The sequence below is a fragment of the Oncorhynchus nerka genome, linkage group LG13, assembly GCF_034236695.1.
Source record: "Oncorhynchus nerka isolate Pitt River linkage group LG13, Oner_Uvic_2.0, whole genome shotgun sequence".
NCBI lineage: Eukaryota > Metazoa > Chordata > Actinopteri > Salmoniformes > Salmonidae > Oncorhynchus > Oncorhynchus nerka.
Genome location: NC_088408.1, coordinates 102,744,031 through 102,761,573, shown reverse-complemented (window position 1 = coordinate 102,761,573; position 17,543 = coordinate 102,744,031). Strand labels below are relative to the sequence as shown.

General features: G+C 43.5%; 1 protein-coding gene across 1 annotated transcript in view; it reads right to left on the bottom strand.

The window, feature by feature from the left end:
- Positions 1 to 9,663: 9,663 nt before the first annotated feature.
- The window catches only part of LOC115140364 (uncharacterized), an 87,866-nt gene continuing 79,986 nt past the window's right edge, over positions 9,664 to 17,543 (bottom strand). The window contains exon 4 of the mRNA XM_029678713.2: positions 9,664 to 11,184. Coding sequence (XP_029534573.2) covers positions 11,087 to 11,184 — 98 coding nt within the window. The 3' untranslated portion in view covers positions 9,664 to 11,086. The remainder of the gene's footprint in view (positions 11,185 to 17,543) is intronic.

Below are 17,543 nucleotides of genomic sequence, written 5' to 3'. Positions count from 1 at the left end.
GCTACCGGAGACCTGGAACTCCACGTGGGTCGTGCGCGCTGGGACCACCAGATTAGGGTGGCCACGCGGTGTGGAGCGTTTGTATGGTCTGTGCAGAGAGGAGAGAACAGGGATAGACAGACACATAGTTGACAGGCTACAGAAGAGGCTACGCTAATGCAAAGGAGATTGGAATGACAAGTGGACTACACGTCTCGAATGTTCAGAAAATTAAGCTTACGTAGCAAGAATCTTATTGACTAAAATGATTAAAATGATACAGTACTGCTGAAGTAGGCTAGCTGTCAGTGGCTGCGTTGTTGACTTTGTAGGCTAGCTGGCAGTGGCTGCGTTGTTGGCACTACACTAATCAAGTCGTTCCGTTGAGTGTGATAGTTTCAACAGTGCTGCTATTCGGGGGCTAGCTGGCTAGCTAGCAGTGTTGATTACGTTACGTTGCGTTAAAAGAACGACAATAGCTGGCTAGCTAACCTAGAAAATCGCTCTAGACTACACGATTATCTTTGATACAAAGACGGCTATGTAGCTAGCTATGTAGCTAGCTACGATCAAACAAATCAAACCGTTGTACTGTAATGAAATGAAATGAAAATGTGATACTACCTGTGGAGCGAATGCGACCGGTTGTTGAGTGAGGAAGTTCTATTCGGTAGACGTTGGCTAGCTGTTGGCTAGCTAGCAGTGTCTCCTACGTTAAGGACGACAAATAGCTGGCTAGCTAACCTCGGTAAATTAAGATAATCACTCTAAGACTACACACTCTAAACTACACAATTATCTTGGATACGAAGACAGCAAAGACAACTATGTAGCTAGCTAACACTACCCTAATCAAGTCGTTCAGTTGAGTGTAATAGTTTTTACAGTGCTGCTATTCGGAAGACGGTGGACGTTTGCTAGCTGGCTAGCTGCTGGGCAGATAGCAGTGTAGACTACGTTAGGACGACGAAATACGATAATTACGCAATTATCTTTGATACAAAGACGGCTATGTAGCTAGCTAAGAAGAAATTGCTAAGATTAGACAAATCAAACCGTTGTACTATAATGAAATGTAATGAAATGTAATGAAAAGTTATACTACCTGCAGACCGAAGCGCTCGAATGCGACCGCTCACTCCAACCCGGAAGTAGAAGCATTCATCTTTCCCTTGATCCTGACTAGTCTCCCAGTCGCTGGCGCTGAAAAGCATCCCCACAGCATGATGCTGCCACCACCATGCTTCACCGTAGGGATGGTGCCAGGTTTCCTCCAGACGTGACGCTTGGCATTCAGGCCAAAGAGATCAATCTTGGTTTCACCAGACCAGATAATCTTGTTTCTCATGGTCTGAGAGTCCTTTAGGTGCCTTTATGCAAACTCCAAGGAGGCTGTCACGTGCCTTTTACTGAGGAGTGGCTTTTGTTTGGCCACTTTACCATAAAGGCCTGATTTGTGGGGTGATGCAGAGATGGTTGTCCTTCTGGAAGTTTCTCTCATCTCCACAGAGGAACTCTGGAGCTCTGTCAGAGTGACCATCGGGTTCTTGGCACTCCCTAACCAAGGCCCTCCTCCCCGATTACTCAGTTTGGCCGGGCAGCCAGCTCTAGTAAGAGTCTTGGTGGATCCAAACTTCTTCCATTTAAGAATGATGGAGGTCACTGTGTTCTTGGGGACCTTCAATGCTGCAGAAATGAAATGAAATGTTTTTGTACCCTTCCCCAGACCTGTGCCTTGACAAAATCATTTCTCAGAGCTCTACGGACAATTCCTTCGATCTCATGGCTTGCTTTTTACTCTGACATGCACTGTCAACTGTGGGACCTTATATAGACAGGTGTGTGCCTTTCTAAATCATGTCCAATCCAATTCATATCCTCATATGCTCCTGAGAACCACCCCCAAAAATGTTGGGGAAAAAACAATGAAATAATATTTTTATTTCTGATTTATTGCCACTATAGCCCATAGGATTCAGTTGATAGTAAATGTGAAACATGTAACATGACAGTAAATGGAGACAGTAGGTAAAAAAACAAAACGTGATTACACTGCTCTGAAACTCACTAAACTATTCCTGATATAGTAACCTATTAGAAACCATTTGAATATAAAACTCACAGAAATTATAATTACAAAATTACCATAACATGTGCTAATTGTGATGGTAGCCATTTTGAAGAACCGGAAACGATTATCAAGATGACACCCCCTACACGTAATGTCATTGAAAAGCCCAGAATGCCCTGTCGAATGTACAACAGGATTTATCACAGTGGCATGTATGGCCTTAGAGATATGGATGAAAAAACAAATTTCCATCACAGAGGACAAAAAAATGAATTCCTGGATATACTGTGGCACCAGACAGACAATGTTACCTTGTAGGAGCGCAGGTGAAAGATCCCGGCCTGGATGGGCCCTCAGGCAGGGTTGGAGAAAATGTTGTGGTCATACTCACATCCTTAAAAACATAGGTGCTGAGCTAATAAAGAATACTAGTATAGAACAAGAAGGCCAAATTCATCGCTTTTATTGACATCATTTAGATCCTCTTTAGATAAGAAACTGTCCCATAAGCTCGCTCCGAAGCGTCACAGAACACATGCAGTTCCAGGCATGATCCCAGTTGGTCAGCACAGAGTGGTACATAACATTTTGGCATTTGGACTTCAGAGAGCTCCGATAACTCTGTTTTCCAACAGATCCATCATTCCACTAGGTCAGCTGGGTGGATCGGTTCATCCCAGTCCCTCTTGGTCTGCCACAGGTCCTGGACTAAGACTTTGGCCCGGGTTGCGTATGGCAGGATATACCCAAGGGGATCGTATTGACTGGCCAGGTTCCGGTAGATGGTGCGCAGAGTGAGGGTTTCGGTACTCATGGCTAAGCGGTGCTTGTACCCAAGGGTATCCGGTATGCAGCTCCATCTCAGTCCTAGAGTGGGCTCTTGTGGGTTAGCGCCAGACTGCGATAGCCATAGTTCACTGCTACTGGACCTGGTTGGTGGCGGGAGGTGCTGGATAACCTCTGCTCTGTTACTCTATGACGGAGTGCTTTCGCTTCAGCCGTGGATGGGATGCTCTGTAAGCAGTTATCCACACAGAAGGCATTTTCCACTGAATCCCATACCTTTGGGTCACTGTCTGGGTGCTCCCATGCGTATCTCTGCAGAGCGTATATGGCACAGCAAGGACTGCAGGTGGTGCCAAATGGGAGTTCTTGCCATTCATAGATTGTGGGCTCTGCGTCTCATTGCATATCTCGCCATATGAACCGGAGCAGTGTGGTGTCGGAAGGCAGTAAACGAATCTGATGAAACATGGCTTTCATGTCTCCACTGATGGCTGTAGAGTGCTGCCGGAACCGGAGAAGGACACCGAGCAAGGAAGGACCTAAGGTTGGTCCGGGGAGTAGACAGTCATTCAGGCTTTGACCAGCAGCTTGGAATGAACAGTTGAAGACAAGTCGGTACTTCCCACCATGTTGCTGGATAACATGATAAGGCAGGAGTGCGTTTCCCTCTTCATGAGCTGTCACTTTAGTGACATAGCCTGCCTCCACAAGGTTATGAATCTCTCGGTTATGAACTTCTGCAAGCTCAGGATTCTTCACCAGGCGTCGCTCCGTTCCACGCAGTAGTAGGAGTACAGCCCGTGTCGTGGTTGCCAGAGGAGGATGGTTGGGCACCCGTAGCAGTGGGGTTGCATACCTGCGAACGCCATCCATTTCAGTGGTGGTGGTGCTCTTCTCCAGGAGGTCTAATGCATAGGAGTCATTTTTCGAGCGAGTGACCTCCTGTAGCTTCCGGTTGGAGAAGGTGTCCATCTTCCAGAACATCTCAACATTCCGAAGGAGGTCAGTGACCACAGGGGGATGGACCTGGATTGCTTCTGGTGAAGAGGACTTGCTGTGACTGTACAGCTTGGGTGGAGAGAAGTAGATGGGATGGACCTTGCACAGCCCAACCCAAGGATGTATGGACAGCAATGGGTCCTTCTGGTCCGGCTCGTATAGGCTCCGTCGGGGTGACGAGATGTGGGTGGTCTGACCCAATCAGGATAAGTGGCGCTACTCTGGCCAGGTTAGGAAGAGGCAATCTTCGTAGATGAGGATATTGTTTCTGTAGAACACTTACCGGGCAGGAGTGCTCTGCGAGATTCAAGCCATCTGCCGTGAAGGCATTGGTGATGTTATAGGCCACGTACCTGTTTCCTGAAGGTGAAATGGTAAAGGTCACAGCAGAGCCTTTCATTTGGATAACATCTTGTCGCACCGTTCTGAGATTAAGGGTCTCGGGGGTCCCCTCCAGGTTAAGCTGACGGGTGGCCGCCATGAGAATGATTGTTCTTTCTGACCCATCATCTAGAACGGCGAATGTATCAATGCTTCTCCCTTCACTTTGTAGAGTGACCTTGACCACCTTCAACATGACCCTTGGAGCCAGGGAGAACTCTTGGAAGGCAGCATGGTCTCCCATTTTAATTGGAGACGTGTTCAGGATGTTGTTTAGTTCATTCTGGACTAGCTGGTGTGTGGCTCACCATATCTTGCCTTCAGGGCCTGGAGAGCTGCAGTGTATGGTGTTGCAGAGTGCATAAAGGATTGGGCCAGCCTGTATGCACTGGGAAACCGCCAGTGATCCATCAGTACTTCTGACATCAGCGTTCTGACAGATGACTGTGAATACCCAGTAGGCTTTCCAATGGCATTTCCAAAAGGACAAATTCACTCTCCTTTCCGCTCTCAAAGTATGGCAGTTTGGGTCTGGGAATTCCATAGGCTGAGGCTACTAGAAATTTCATAATGTTCGCTCCCTCTTCTGGTTGCGTGAAGGACAAACCCGGGACTGCTGATGTGCTTGCTGTGGCCTCATTGGGCCGGTCCCCTACTGTCCCAGACCCTCCATTGGTGGCAGCCGGAATTGGGTGAGAGCCCTCCCACCTGATGTTTGAGGACTGGCCTGGCCCTGGACGAGAGGAACGATTGACTCCAGTGATATGGTTGGTAATTGGCGGAAAGGCGAAGGAGTGATGCTTTGTCCAGATGGAGGAATGCTAACTTGTGTTACTGGCATAGAGGGCGTTGGTGGAGCGGCCTGTCCCCCGTGCTCCGTGTTGGCTGTTGACCCCGGAGCCTCCCGGGACTGTGTGCCATGCTCTACCAGAGGGGCAGATTGGGAAAGAAAGGCAGATAGGTTAGGTCCATGTGGAGGGGTGGTCAGGTCCTGTTCGTTCCTCTCCAGGAAGGATGAGAGGGCGTTGGTGCCTCCTCCAATTCCCTTCTGGCTTGATGGTGTCGTCGCTGCTGTGCCAGGTCCTTGGCAATGAATTCCCGTTCCTGTAGAGCTCTACGGGCCTGCACATCCAATTGGTGACATCGTTCATCAGCCTGTCGTTCCTCCTCAATCTGACGCTCAATTTCTTCCAAAGCTAATAATTTCATCCTCTCTTGTAGGACAGCGGTCTGTGAATCGCTGAGGGCAAGTGAATGGCGGCTGCCATGGCCACATCCAAAGGGGTATCCACTGGTCAAACTCCCACTCCGTCTAGAGTGCTTCAACGATTTCCCATTAGTTAAGGGGTGAGCGGAGCCTGCCTTGGGAAGCTGGTCGACCTGTGCGGTGGGAGTTACCTCTATGGGTTCTTCCTGTAGACCACTTTCCTGCTCCAAAGCAGTTTCCGGTCCTTGGCTCAGAGAGGATGGTTGATGGCTGAAACGTATAGTTGATCCATCAACACTTTGAGCTCTGGTGGGCTTGTCCTTTGATGTCAGAAACTCGACCACATAATCCTTAAGATAACCAGGTGCTTGCCTGGTTCTTCTGGTGCTGCTGGTGGTTGAGGATGAAGCCTTTGTTGGTTTAGGCTTAGCTCCTGGATATTTCCTTTGTTCCAAGACCTTTCCCTCAGCTCCTCTCTCCTCCTCTCTTCTTCCTTCCAGTGGAGACAATTCTTCCCTCTCCGCCTCCATTTCCTTTTCACCTGTCTTTGGTTCAGTCATCATCCGGCTCGAAGGACCATTGAAAGATTACTGGAATATGTTTTATTTGACCTTTATTTTACTAGGCAAGTCAGTTAAGAACAAATTCTTATTTTCAATGACGGCCTAGGAACAGTGGGTTAACTGCCTGTTCAGGGGCAGAACGACAGATTTGTACCTTGTCAGCTCGTGGATTCGAACTTGCAACCTTTCGGTTACTAGTCCAACACTCTAACCATTAGGCTACCCTGCCCCCCTGTGTGGGTAGCTGGACAGGTAGGATGACTGACAGTAAAGGTGAACAGGTGGTCACGTGTCAGGTGACAGAGGAATGGATGAGACTGAGGCAGGAATTCCTTTAACCATAAAGTGGTATATTTACTGAGTAGTCTGTGCTGCATCACAAAGGAAACAAATAACATGTATCCAATCAAATTCCCCATCACAAAGGAAACAAATAACATGTATCCAATCAAATTCCTCATCACAAAGGAAACAAATAACATGTATCCAATCAAATTCCTCATCCCAAAGATCATATCATAACAATCATTCATGATTAACATAATTAGGGAAGTCAACAATCCAGTTCATTAAGAAGTCAATAGTAATTTAAGCAATGGCTTTTTTCTGGCCACTCTTCCATAAAGCCCAGCTCTGTGGAGTGTTCGGCTTAAAGTGGTAATATGGACAGATACTCCAATCTCCGCTGTGGAGCTTTACAGCTCCTTCAGGGTTATATTTGGTCCCTTTGTTGCCTCTCTGATTAATGCCCTCATTGCCTGGTCTGTGAGTTTTGGTGGGCGGCCCTCTCTTGGCAGGTTTGTTGTGGTGCCATATTCTTTACATGATTTAATAATGGATTTAATGGTGCTCCGTGGGATGGTCAAAGTTTTGTATATTTTTTTATAACCCTAGCCTGATTTGTACTTCTCCACAACTTTGCCCCTGACCTGTTTGGAGAGCTCCTTGGTCTTCATGGTACCGCTTGCTTGGTGGTGTTGCAGACTCTGGGGCCTTTCAGAACAGGTGTATATATACTGAGATCATGTACCAGATCATGTGACACCTAGATTGCCCACAGGTCGACTTTATTTCATTAGTAATGTGACTTTGAAGGTAATTGGTTGCACCAGATCTTATTTAGGGGCTTCATAGCAAAGGGGGTGAATACGTACAACTTTTCCGTTTGTAATATATTTTTACATTTTTTAAACAAGTAATTTTTTTCATTTCATTTCACCAATTTAGACTATTTTGTGTAAGTCCACTACATGAAATCCAAATAAAAATCGATTTAAATTACAGGTTGTAATGCAACAAAATAGGAAAAACGCCAAGGGGGTGAATATTGTTGCAAGGCCCTGTAAAGGGTAGCGCTTAAAGGGTAGCAGAACATTTTTAGAGGGTAAAGTGCAGTGGATAAAGGGTTGCTGTAGCGGGTAGCATGTAAAGGGTAGATGGAAGCGGGTAGTAGGAGGAAGGTAAACAATAGTAAGAGGGTAGCGGGTAATGTGGGTAAAGGGAGGTGGGTAAATGGTAGCGGGTAAAGGGAGGTGGGTAAATGGTAGAAGGATTCGGGTAAAGGGAGGTGGGTATATGGTAGAGGGTAATGTGTAGATGGTACCGGGTAAATGGTAGAAGGATTCGGGTAAAGGGAGGTGGGTAAATGGTAGAGGGATTCGGGTAAAGGGAGGTGGGTATATGGTAGAGGGATTCGGGTAAAGGGAGGTGGGTAAATGGTAGAGGGATTCGGGTAAAGGAAGGTGGGTAAATGGTAGAGGGATTCGGGTAAAGGGAGGTGGGTAAATGGTAGAGGGATTCGGGTAAAGGGAGGTGGGTAAATGGTAGAGGGATTCGGGTAAAGGGAGGTGGGTAAATGGTAGAGGGATTCGGGTAAAGGGAGGTGGGTAAATGGTAGCGGGTAAAGGGAGGTGGGTAAATGGTAGAAGGATTCGGGTAAAGGGAGGTGGGTAAATGGTAGCGGGTAAAGGGAGGTGGGTAAATGGTAGCGGGTAAAGGGAGGTGGGTAAATGGTAGAGGGATTCGGGTAAAGGGAGGTGGGTAGATGGTAGAGGGATTCGGGTAAAGGGAGGTGAGTATAAATGGTAGCGGGTAGAAGGTAAATGGTAGAGGGTAATGTGTAGATGGTACCGGGTAAATGGTAGAAGGATTCGGGTAAAGTGAGTGGGGTAAATGGTAGAGGGATTCGGGTAAAGGGAGATGGGTAAATGGTAGAAGGATTCGGGTAAAGGGAGGTGGGTAAATGGTAGAGGGATTCTGGTAAAGGGAGGTGGGTAAATGGTAGAGGGATTCGGGTAAAGGGAGGTGGGTAAATGGTAGAGGGATTCGGGTAAAGGGAGGTGGGTAAATGGTAGCGGGTAAAGGGAGGTGGGTAAATGGTAGCGGGTAAAGGGAGGTGGGTAAATGGTAGAGGGATTCGGGTAAAGGGAGGTGGGTAAATGGTAGAGGGATTCGGGTAAAGGGAGGTGGGTAAATGGTAGCGGGATTCGGGTAAAGGGAGGTGGGTATATGGTAGAGGGATTCGGGTAAAGGGAGGTGGGTAAATGGTAGAGGGATTCGGGTAAAGGGAGGTGGGTAAATGGTAGCGGGTAAAGGGAGGTGGGTAAATGGTAGAGGGATTCGGGTAAAGGGAGGTGGGTATATGGTAGAGGGATTCGGGTAAAGGGAGATGGGTAAATGGTAGGGGGTAATGTGTAGATGGTACCGGGTAAATAATAATATCGACAGAAACATGGCAAACGTTGTTTAGAATCAAACCTCAAGGTGTTTTTCACAATTCTATTCGATAATCTATCAGTGGTGGCAGTTGGCTTCTCATCAGAAGCAAACGGAAAAATACTGCAGCTGGAGATTACGCAATAATTGCGACAGAGGACACCAAGCGACCACCTGGTAGATGTAGTCTCTTATGGTCAATCTTCCAATGATATGCCTACAAATACGTCACAATGCTGTCGACACCTTGGGGAAGCGACAGAAAGCCTAAGCTCATTCGTGGCCCATTCACAGCCATATAAGGAGTCATTGGCATGAGGCGGTTTCAAAAAATGCGGCATTTCCTGATTGGATCAGTTCTGTGGCACTCACAGACAATATCTTTGTACATTTACATTTACATTTAAGTCATTTAGCAGACGCTCTTATCCAGAGCGACTTACAAATTGGTGCTTTCACCTTATGACATCCAGTGGAACAGCCACTTTACAATAGTGCATCTAGGTCTTTTAAGGGGGGGGGGGAGAAGGATTACTTTATCCTATCCTAGGTATTCCTGAAAGAGGTGGGGTTTCAGGTGTCTCCGGAAGGTGGTGATTGACTCCGCTGTCCTGGCGTCGTGAGGGAGTTTGTTCCACCATTGGGGGGCCAGAGCAGCGAACAGTTTTGACTGGGCTGAGCGGGAACTGTACTTCCTCAGTGGTAGGGAGGCGAGCAGGCCAGAGGTGGATGAACGCAGTGCCCTTGTCTGGGTGTAGGGCCTGATCAGAGCCTGGAGGTAGTGAGGTGCCGTTCCCCTCACAGCTCCGTAGGCAAGCACCATGGTCTTGTAGCGGATGCGAGCTTCAACTGGAAGCCAGTGGAGAGAGCGGAGGAGCGGGGTGACGTGAGAGAACTTGGGAAGGTTGAACACCAGACGGGCTGCGGCGTTCTGGATGAGTTGTAGGGGTTTAATGGCACAGGCAGGGAGCCCAGCCAACAGCGAGTTGCAGTAATCCAGACGGGAGATGACAAGTGCCTGGATTAGGACCTGCGCCGCTTCCTGTGTGAGGCAGGGTCGTACTCTGCGGATGTTGTAGAGCATGAACCTACAGGAACGGGCCACCGCCTTGATGTTATTTGAGAACGACAGGGTGTTGTCCAGGATCACGCCAAGGTTCTTAGCGCTTGTAGTTTTGGAAACGTCAGAGTGTTTTCTTTCCAAAGCTGTCAATTATATGCATAGTCAAGCATCTTTTCGTGACAAAATATCTTGTTTAAAACGGGAACGTTTTTCATCCAAAAATTAAAATAGCGCCCCCTATATTCAAGAAGTTAAAGTGACTATGCATATATGACAATAAATTCATTAAAAATCCTACAATGTGATTTTCTGGATTTTTTTTCTAATTTTGTCTGTCATAGTTGAAGTGTACCTATGATGAAAATTACAGGCCTCTCATCTTTTTAAGTGGGAGAACTTGCACAATTGGTGGCTGACTAAAAAGAGGGGTTGGGGGGAGCACACAATGCAAATAGTCCGGAGTCTTATGGCTTGGGGGTAAAAACTGTCGAGAAGCCTTTTCGTCCTAGACTTGGCACTCCGGTACCGCTTGCCATGCAGGTCGAGGGTAAACCTTACCCACAGGCCAACGTCATGACAATGGTGTATCAATACACCCAGTCACTACAAAGATAAAGGCATCCTTCCCAAGGAAACCACTCAGCGAGTTTACCATGAGGCCAATGGTGACTTTAAAATAGTTACAGAGTTTATTGGCTGTGATAGGAGAAAACTGTGGATGGATCAATGACATTGTAGTTACTCCGCAATACTAACCTAAAACGAAAATAATGCTTACACTTGAGACATAACTCTGCCGTTGTGCTGTAGATGTTGTGAATTTTGTCTCTGGTATAATACATTCTATACATGAGTTTATACTGGTTTAAGCGGCCATTTTTTGTTAACTGTAATTTTGTTCGTTATGTTCTAACACTCCCCCAATACCTGTTTGTGTGGGTCCTGTCTAATTCTTTCTGCAAGTGGTTCAATTACCAGTGCAAACAGAAGAGGAGAGAAAGGACATCCCTGTCTCGTGCCCCTTTCTAAAGCAATTTCATCAGATATATGTATATTTAAATCAGATAATGTTATATTTCAATCAGAAAATGTTATATTTAAATGAGAATTTTTTTATTTTAATATATGTATGTATATATGTATATTTGCGCTTTAGGACATTTACATAATATGTTTATTAAATGTCTTTCAGGTAGGGAGGTGTGGGGGAAGCAAAGGAGGGAAGCGTGGTGGTGGGGGAGCAGAGGAGGAAGGTGTTGTGGGAGGTGCGTTTGAGGCTGATGGTGTATAAAGTCCTGGAGAGGTTGTCATGTTCACCCAGCTCAAAGGTCGCGACCCCTGCTGGGCATCCACAGGATCCCCCTGAACAACTTCCTCTGCAGGTCCCTCAGGTCCTCAAAGTAATGCACGCTAGTCACACCTGGAACACAGTACATTGATTGGTTGGTTGGTTGGTTGATTGACATTCATACAGTGTCTTCAGAATGTATTTCACACCCCTTGACTTATTCCACATTTTGCTGTGTTACAGACTGAATTCAACACGGATTAACTTCTTGACGCACCCATCCCTTTAGCGGGATCATTTTCATCAACATCCTCTGAATTGCAGCGCGCCAAATTCAAATTAAATTACTAAAAATATTTCATTTTCATGAAATCACAAGTGCAATATAGCAAAACACAGCTTAGCTTGTTGTTAATCCACCTGGCGTGTCAGATCTCAATACAGCCTTTCAGCGAAAGCATAACAAGTGTTTATGTAAGAACATCTCTCTCAGCAGACAAAATATTACAAACACTAGCAGCCAAGTAGATTGGTCACAAAAGTCAGAAAAGCAATAGATTAAATTGCTTACCTTTGATGATCTTCGGATGTTTGCACTCACGAGACTCCCAGTTACACAATAAATGTTCCTTTTGTTCCATAAAGATTATTTTTATATCCAAAATACCTCCATTTGTTTGGCGCATTATGTTCAGAAATCCACAGGCTCGAGCGGTCACGACATCGCAGACGAAAATTCCAAGTAGTATCCGTAATGTCCACGGAAACATGTCAAACGTTTTTTTATAATCAAGCCTCAGGTTGTTTTTAAAATATATCATCGATAATATATCAACCGGGACTGTCGCTTTTTCAATAGGAGAGGGAGAGACAATGGCTGCCCCACTCTGTTGCGCATGCAAAACTCTGCGAACACCCAGCTATCCACTGACGTGATGTTACCTTTCTAGCTTATTTTTCAAAATTAAAGCCTAAAACTATGTCTGGTTGATATCCCTTTAAATGGAGGCAAGGCATCCAATGGAACAGAGAGCATTCATGAAAAACAGCACTTCCTGGTTTGATTTTCCTCAGGTTTTCGCCTGATATAATACATACATATATATGTATAAATATATAATTTTATATAATTGACAGATTAGGTTAGAAAACACTCTAAAGTTTCCAAAACTGTCAAAATATTGTCTGTGAGTGTGTAACAGAACTGACATTGCAGGCGAAAGCCTAAGAAAAATCCAATCGGGAAGTGACTCATGTTTTGAAACCGTTGTATTCCTATGCACCCCTATTGGCCACTAAAAGGGATATCAACCAGATTCCTTTTTCTACGTATTCCCTAAGGTGTCTACAGCATTGTGACGTAGTTTCACGCCTTTATGTTGAAGAATGAGAGTAAACGACTACATTGCGTAAGTGGCAAGCTGAGGGCTCTCAGAGTGATTCTTGCGTAAAAGACAGAGGTAGTCATTTTTCCTCTCGCTCCTACTTAAAAGCTAATTGTCCCAGTTGATATATTATCGAATAGATATTTGAAAAACACCTTGAGGATTGATTATAAAAAACATTTGCCATGTTTCTGTCGATAGTATGGATATAATTTGTAATTTTTTTCGGCGTTGTCGTAACCGCTATTTCCGGTGGATTTCTGAACATAACGTGACAAACAAACGGAGGTATTTTGGGTATAAAAATAGTCTTTATGGAACAAAAGGAACATTCTAACTGGGAGTGTCGTCAGTGAAAACATCCAAAGATCATCAAAGGTAAACGGTTAATTTGATTGCTTTTCTGATTTTCGTGACCAAGCTTCCTGCTGCTAGCTGGACATAATGCTATGCTAGGCTATCGATAAACTTACACAAATGCTTGTCTTGCTTTGGCTGTAAAGCATAATTTCAAAATCTGAGATGACAGGGTGATTTAACAAAAGGCTAAGCTGTGATGTCATGAATATGAATATTTTCGAGTAATATTTTTTGACCGTTGCGCTATGCTAATTAGTGTAGTTGATGACAATTCTCCCGGATCCGGGATGGGTAGTTCCAAGAGGTTTTAAAACAACCGACCCGTCTGTAGGTTGTGTTGCTAAACAACCGACCCGTCTATAGTTTGTGTTGCTAAACAACAGACCCATCTATAGGTTGTGTTGCTAGTTGCTAAACAACCAACCCGTCTGTAGTTAGATCTAAAACATGGTGAAGTCCCAAATTGCCCTCGCTAGACACGTGTGTTTCAGACATAAGGAAGTGGAAACGTAAGCTGCAAACGTTCGATTTTTAAACTCGGACAAAACAGAGATACTTGTTCTAGTTCCCAAGAAACAAAGATATCTTCTGTTGAATCTAACAATTAATCTTGATGGTTATACAGTCGTCTCAAATAACTGTGAAGGACCTCGGCATTACTTTCGACCCTGATCTCTCTTTTGACGAACATATCAAGACTGTTTCAAGGACAGCTTTTCCCATCTGCATAACATTGCAAAAATCAGAAGCTTTCTGTCCATAAATGATGCAGAAAAATGAATCCATGCTTTTGTTACTTCTAGGTTAGACTACCGCAATGCTCTACTTTCCTGCTACCCGGATAAAGCACTAAATAAACTTCAGTTAGTGCTAAATAAGGCTGCTAAAACCCTGACTAGAACCAAACAAATTGATCATATTACTCCAGTGCTAGCCTCCCTACACTGGCTTCCTTTTAAGGCAAGGGCTGATCTCAAGGTTTTACTGCTAACCTACAAAGCATTACATAAGCTTTTCTGTGCATGTGGGATGGGCTCATATGGAATATGTGGATAAATACTGGAGCCAGGGCTCTGGAAAAGGGGTGGGTCCCGCGGGGCACTCCGGCTTGTTATACTCTTGTATTAAAAGTCTATAATTGAATTCAAAGTTCTTCATTGTGTCATATTTGAACCGATTTTCCACTACAGATTTGGCAAGCTTTGCCAGGAGAGTCAGGGACTAAAAAACGTTCTTGGCTGGCAGCGGGATCTTTGGACGATCTGGGCAAACAAGGGTGGCCACCCAGCTAAGGTAAGACAACATTGAAATGTTTGCGTAGATCGCTTCAGAGATCCTGCCTCAGCAAGAGGAGCGTCAAGTAGGTCTCTCTCTAAAATTTCCTAAAAATTATAAGAAACGAAGGAACTTTTGAATTCAATGAATTGCATGCATGTGTGTAAGCTTGGGAATTGTATAATGAATGTGCATGCATGTTTAGTGAGTAAGTAGGCGGGGGCTGTGAACTTCGCTGGTGTCGGGTGTGTGATTCGGAATGTTCCGGGGCAGGGCCATAACCGTCTGCTTATATGTTTAGAATATAAATAAGTAGTGAGATAGATAAAATATTCATGGCTACCGCTTCAAGGAAAAGGTCTGTACGGATGATTATTTAGTAAATAAATACACATGGCTACCGCTTTGAAAAGAAAGTCTGTACGGGTGGATATTTAGAGCACAGGAAGAACGCTGGCCTGATTGTGCGCCGTTCAACTGAAAAAGGAAATCCTGTGATACCGCCTCAAAATATTTACCAGAAGGTCTGTATGGGTAGGCTACTTTATTGATAAGTAGATAGGGAAATATTCGTGGCTACCGCTCTATGAAAGAGGTCTGAAACGGACGAATATTTAGAACACAGGAAGAACGCTAGCCTGATTGTGCGACGTTCAACTGCAAAAAAGAAATCCTATAATCTGGACTTATGTCGTGGAAGTGAATTAAGTCCAGAGGGAGAGACTGTTCTGTTTTTAGGTAAAAACAAAATTATTGAATGGAAGGAAGAAATAACTTAAAATATACAGATCGACTAAAATATACTGGTTAAAATAAATCTAGGCGGTCTAGAATAAAGTGAGAAGTCTAGAACACATATTAAAAATATCACGAGCCCCGAAATAGGAAGCTGTAATTTAAAAACAGCCTCAGGAATTAAACATAAGCTGAATTAGAAGGAAAATTATACATTTTATATTATTTTTTAAATTTATTTATTTATTATTTATATTATATATACATACATACATGCTTCTGTAGAATTCAGTAATACAGTTGTAGACATTATAAAATAGGTTTTACTAGGGGTATTAAGTGATGTGACTAATAAATTATTATTTGAGAAAGTAGGGTAGATCTGCCTTGGGAAATAGTAAATAAAGTGTATAATGCGATGGGAGTGTTTAGGGGAAATAAATAGTGCCATGGAAACAAACGGATTGTTTCTCCCTGGAATATAGAGATAGCGAAATGTAGTGGAGCCGTAGAGACGCTGAAAGAAGCGAACGTTAATTCTGCCAATTCAATTTGAATATGAAGGTAAACAGGATAAATAAAATAATGAATTGGAACAATCACATAAAACCATAACAAGAAGCTTAACTTACCAGCGTTTTAATGTTAATTAACATTCTATCATCAGGAATGCATTACGACGGGGGAAGTGTAAGAAGTGTAGAGCAGGGCTAACTAGTGTGGGGGAAAATTAGTGTAAGATGACACTGGAATGCCGATATACAGGAATTTACACCCGTTTCAAAAGAACAACAACTGATCGTTCTAAGGTTAGTATGAATGGAGTTTTCACCAAGCGGTGTATAGTCCCTGATTGATCAAAAAGTGGTTCATAGAGAGTACAGTTTATATGTGATGAAATACGTACTAGATCACGTTTTACCTAACTTCTAGTAAGGTACCGATGTAATTTACAAATAGCCCCACTTGGAGTCGTTTTGCATTAAAATGGCGGTTTCAATGGTGATAAAATGCGTGGAGGAAGTTGTTGTTAGCGTCAAAATATGGAAAATAAACGTATATGAGAAATCACAAACGTGGTAAAATTAGTTAAGAAGAAGAGCAAATTGTAGTGTATGGGTGTTTTCAATTTCTAAGGGTAGGATACAAATGGCCGAGCAGGGAGGAATTGTGCGTTCTGTGCATGGCTGGAGCTTTTATCGCATGCTCGGGAAGAGTGAGGGGATTTTAGTATGTGTGGTACTGTTGGCTTGCTGATTTAGAGGGTGGCATGGTGAATGTTAACGAAATGTACATTTCTTTTCCAGAAAAAAGGGGTTACATTTTCAATGTTTTTTTCAGTTCAGTTTCAAATTGGGTATGCAGAAGGATGGAAATGTTTCTGAAAATGTATTTAAGCTGTTTCTAAAGAAAAAGAGTGAAAACATTATAATGGTGTCAAATGCCCTGAACCCTAAGAATTTCCCGTGAAGACTGATCAACTTCACTAGAAATTGTTGGAACAGGGGGGGGGGATCTAATTATAAAATGATTGAGACAACACCAGTCTCTTTGTTTTTATTTAACATGGGGTTATAGGAGAAAATATCAGTTCCCTGTGGTTATGGTCTTTGGATAAATACAAAATGTGCTTTGTTCATTCTACATATAAAATGGAAATATATGTAAACCAGGGATAACAGTTACTCCAAATAGGTTATTGGAGTGGGGGTCTCTGCAAGGGTTATGATGATAACTACATCATCTGTAACTCATCTGAGAGATCGCCAGTAGAATAAGGAAGTTATCATGGAAATGTAATGTCAGAATGCATTAGTCTCTCCCAAGCATTATCACCACACCAAGTGTGTGGGAAACTCAAACCCACCCTACTGGCTGAATAGTGTGGGACAACTGTGTCTGATGACCTGTGAACTGTATCTGGAATGAGATGTGTCTGGGAGAAGAAAGACTAAAGGGGATTGGGGTAATGACCTTTTATTACCAGGCCACTCATGACAGAAAAACAGAGGCAAAAGGGCGCATGGTAAAATAGATACTACTGGTACTAAAAGTTTTTAGTATAATGTTAATTATTAAAGGGATGATGTATTAAATTGAGTAGGTAAAATTTGAGTTAAAGTAAACACTAAGGACTGTTGGATTGGACAATTTATAAACAACATTTAGTTATGTTTTGAATATAGGAAAACTCTGGAAACTAATCCTGAGACAGGTTGATTGACAGAACTTGCAGAATATTATATTATTTTATTTTACAATATCATTGTAATTGGAGTGATACATTGGAATGACATAAGTAATTGAATAAAAAGTATAGTCTGTTGTGTGATAACACCCAAGGATGAAGAAGACATTACAAATAGTGGTAATTTATTGCAAATATGCAGTTATTATATGATTTACTTTACTATTCTTCTTGTTTGGTCAATTTATTTTTGTTTTGAGGAAAATAAGAGTCTGAGGGGAGACTGATATAAATTGACTAAAAATGATTTGAGAATGTTTCAGTATGTATCAAACTATGGAAGGAAATTAGGAGTAGTGACTTATGTGTTATGGGTTAGAAAAACTGTAACTACATTGGGGATTCATATGAAGGTTATGATAACAAGGGGGGGTGTTATTTCTAGAAACAATGTGTATTGATAGACAAGATAATTCACAGAAAAGGAAGGACAGTTGGTCTTGTAAAAATATAGGGACAATTCTAAAAGTAGATAGAACATTACACCC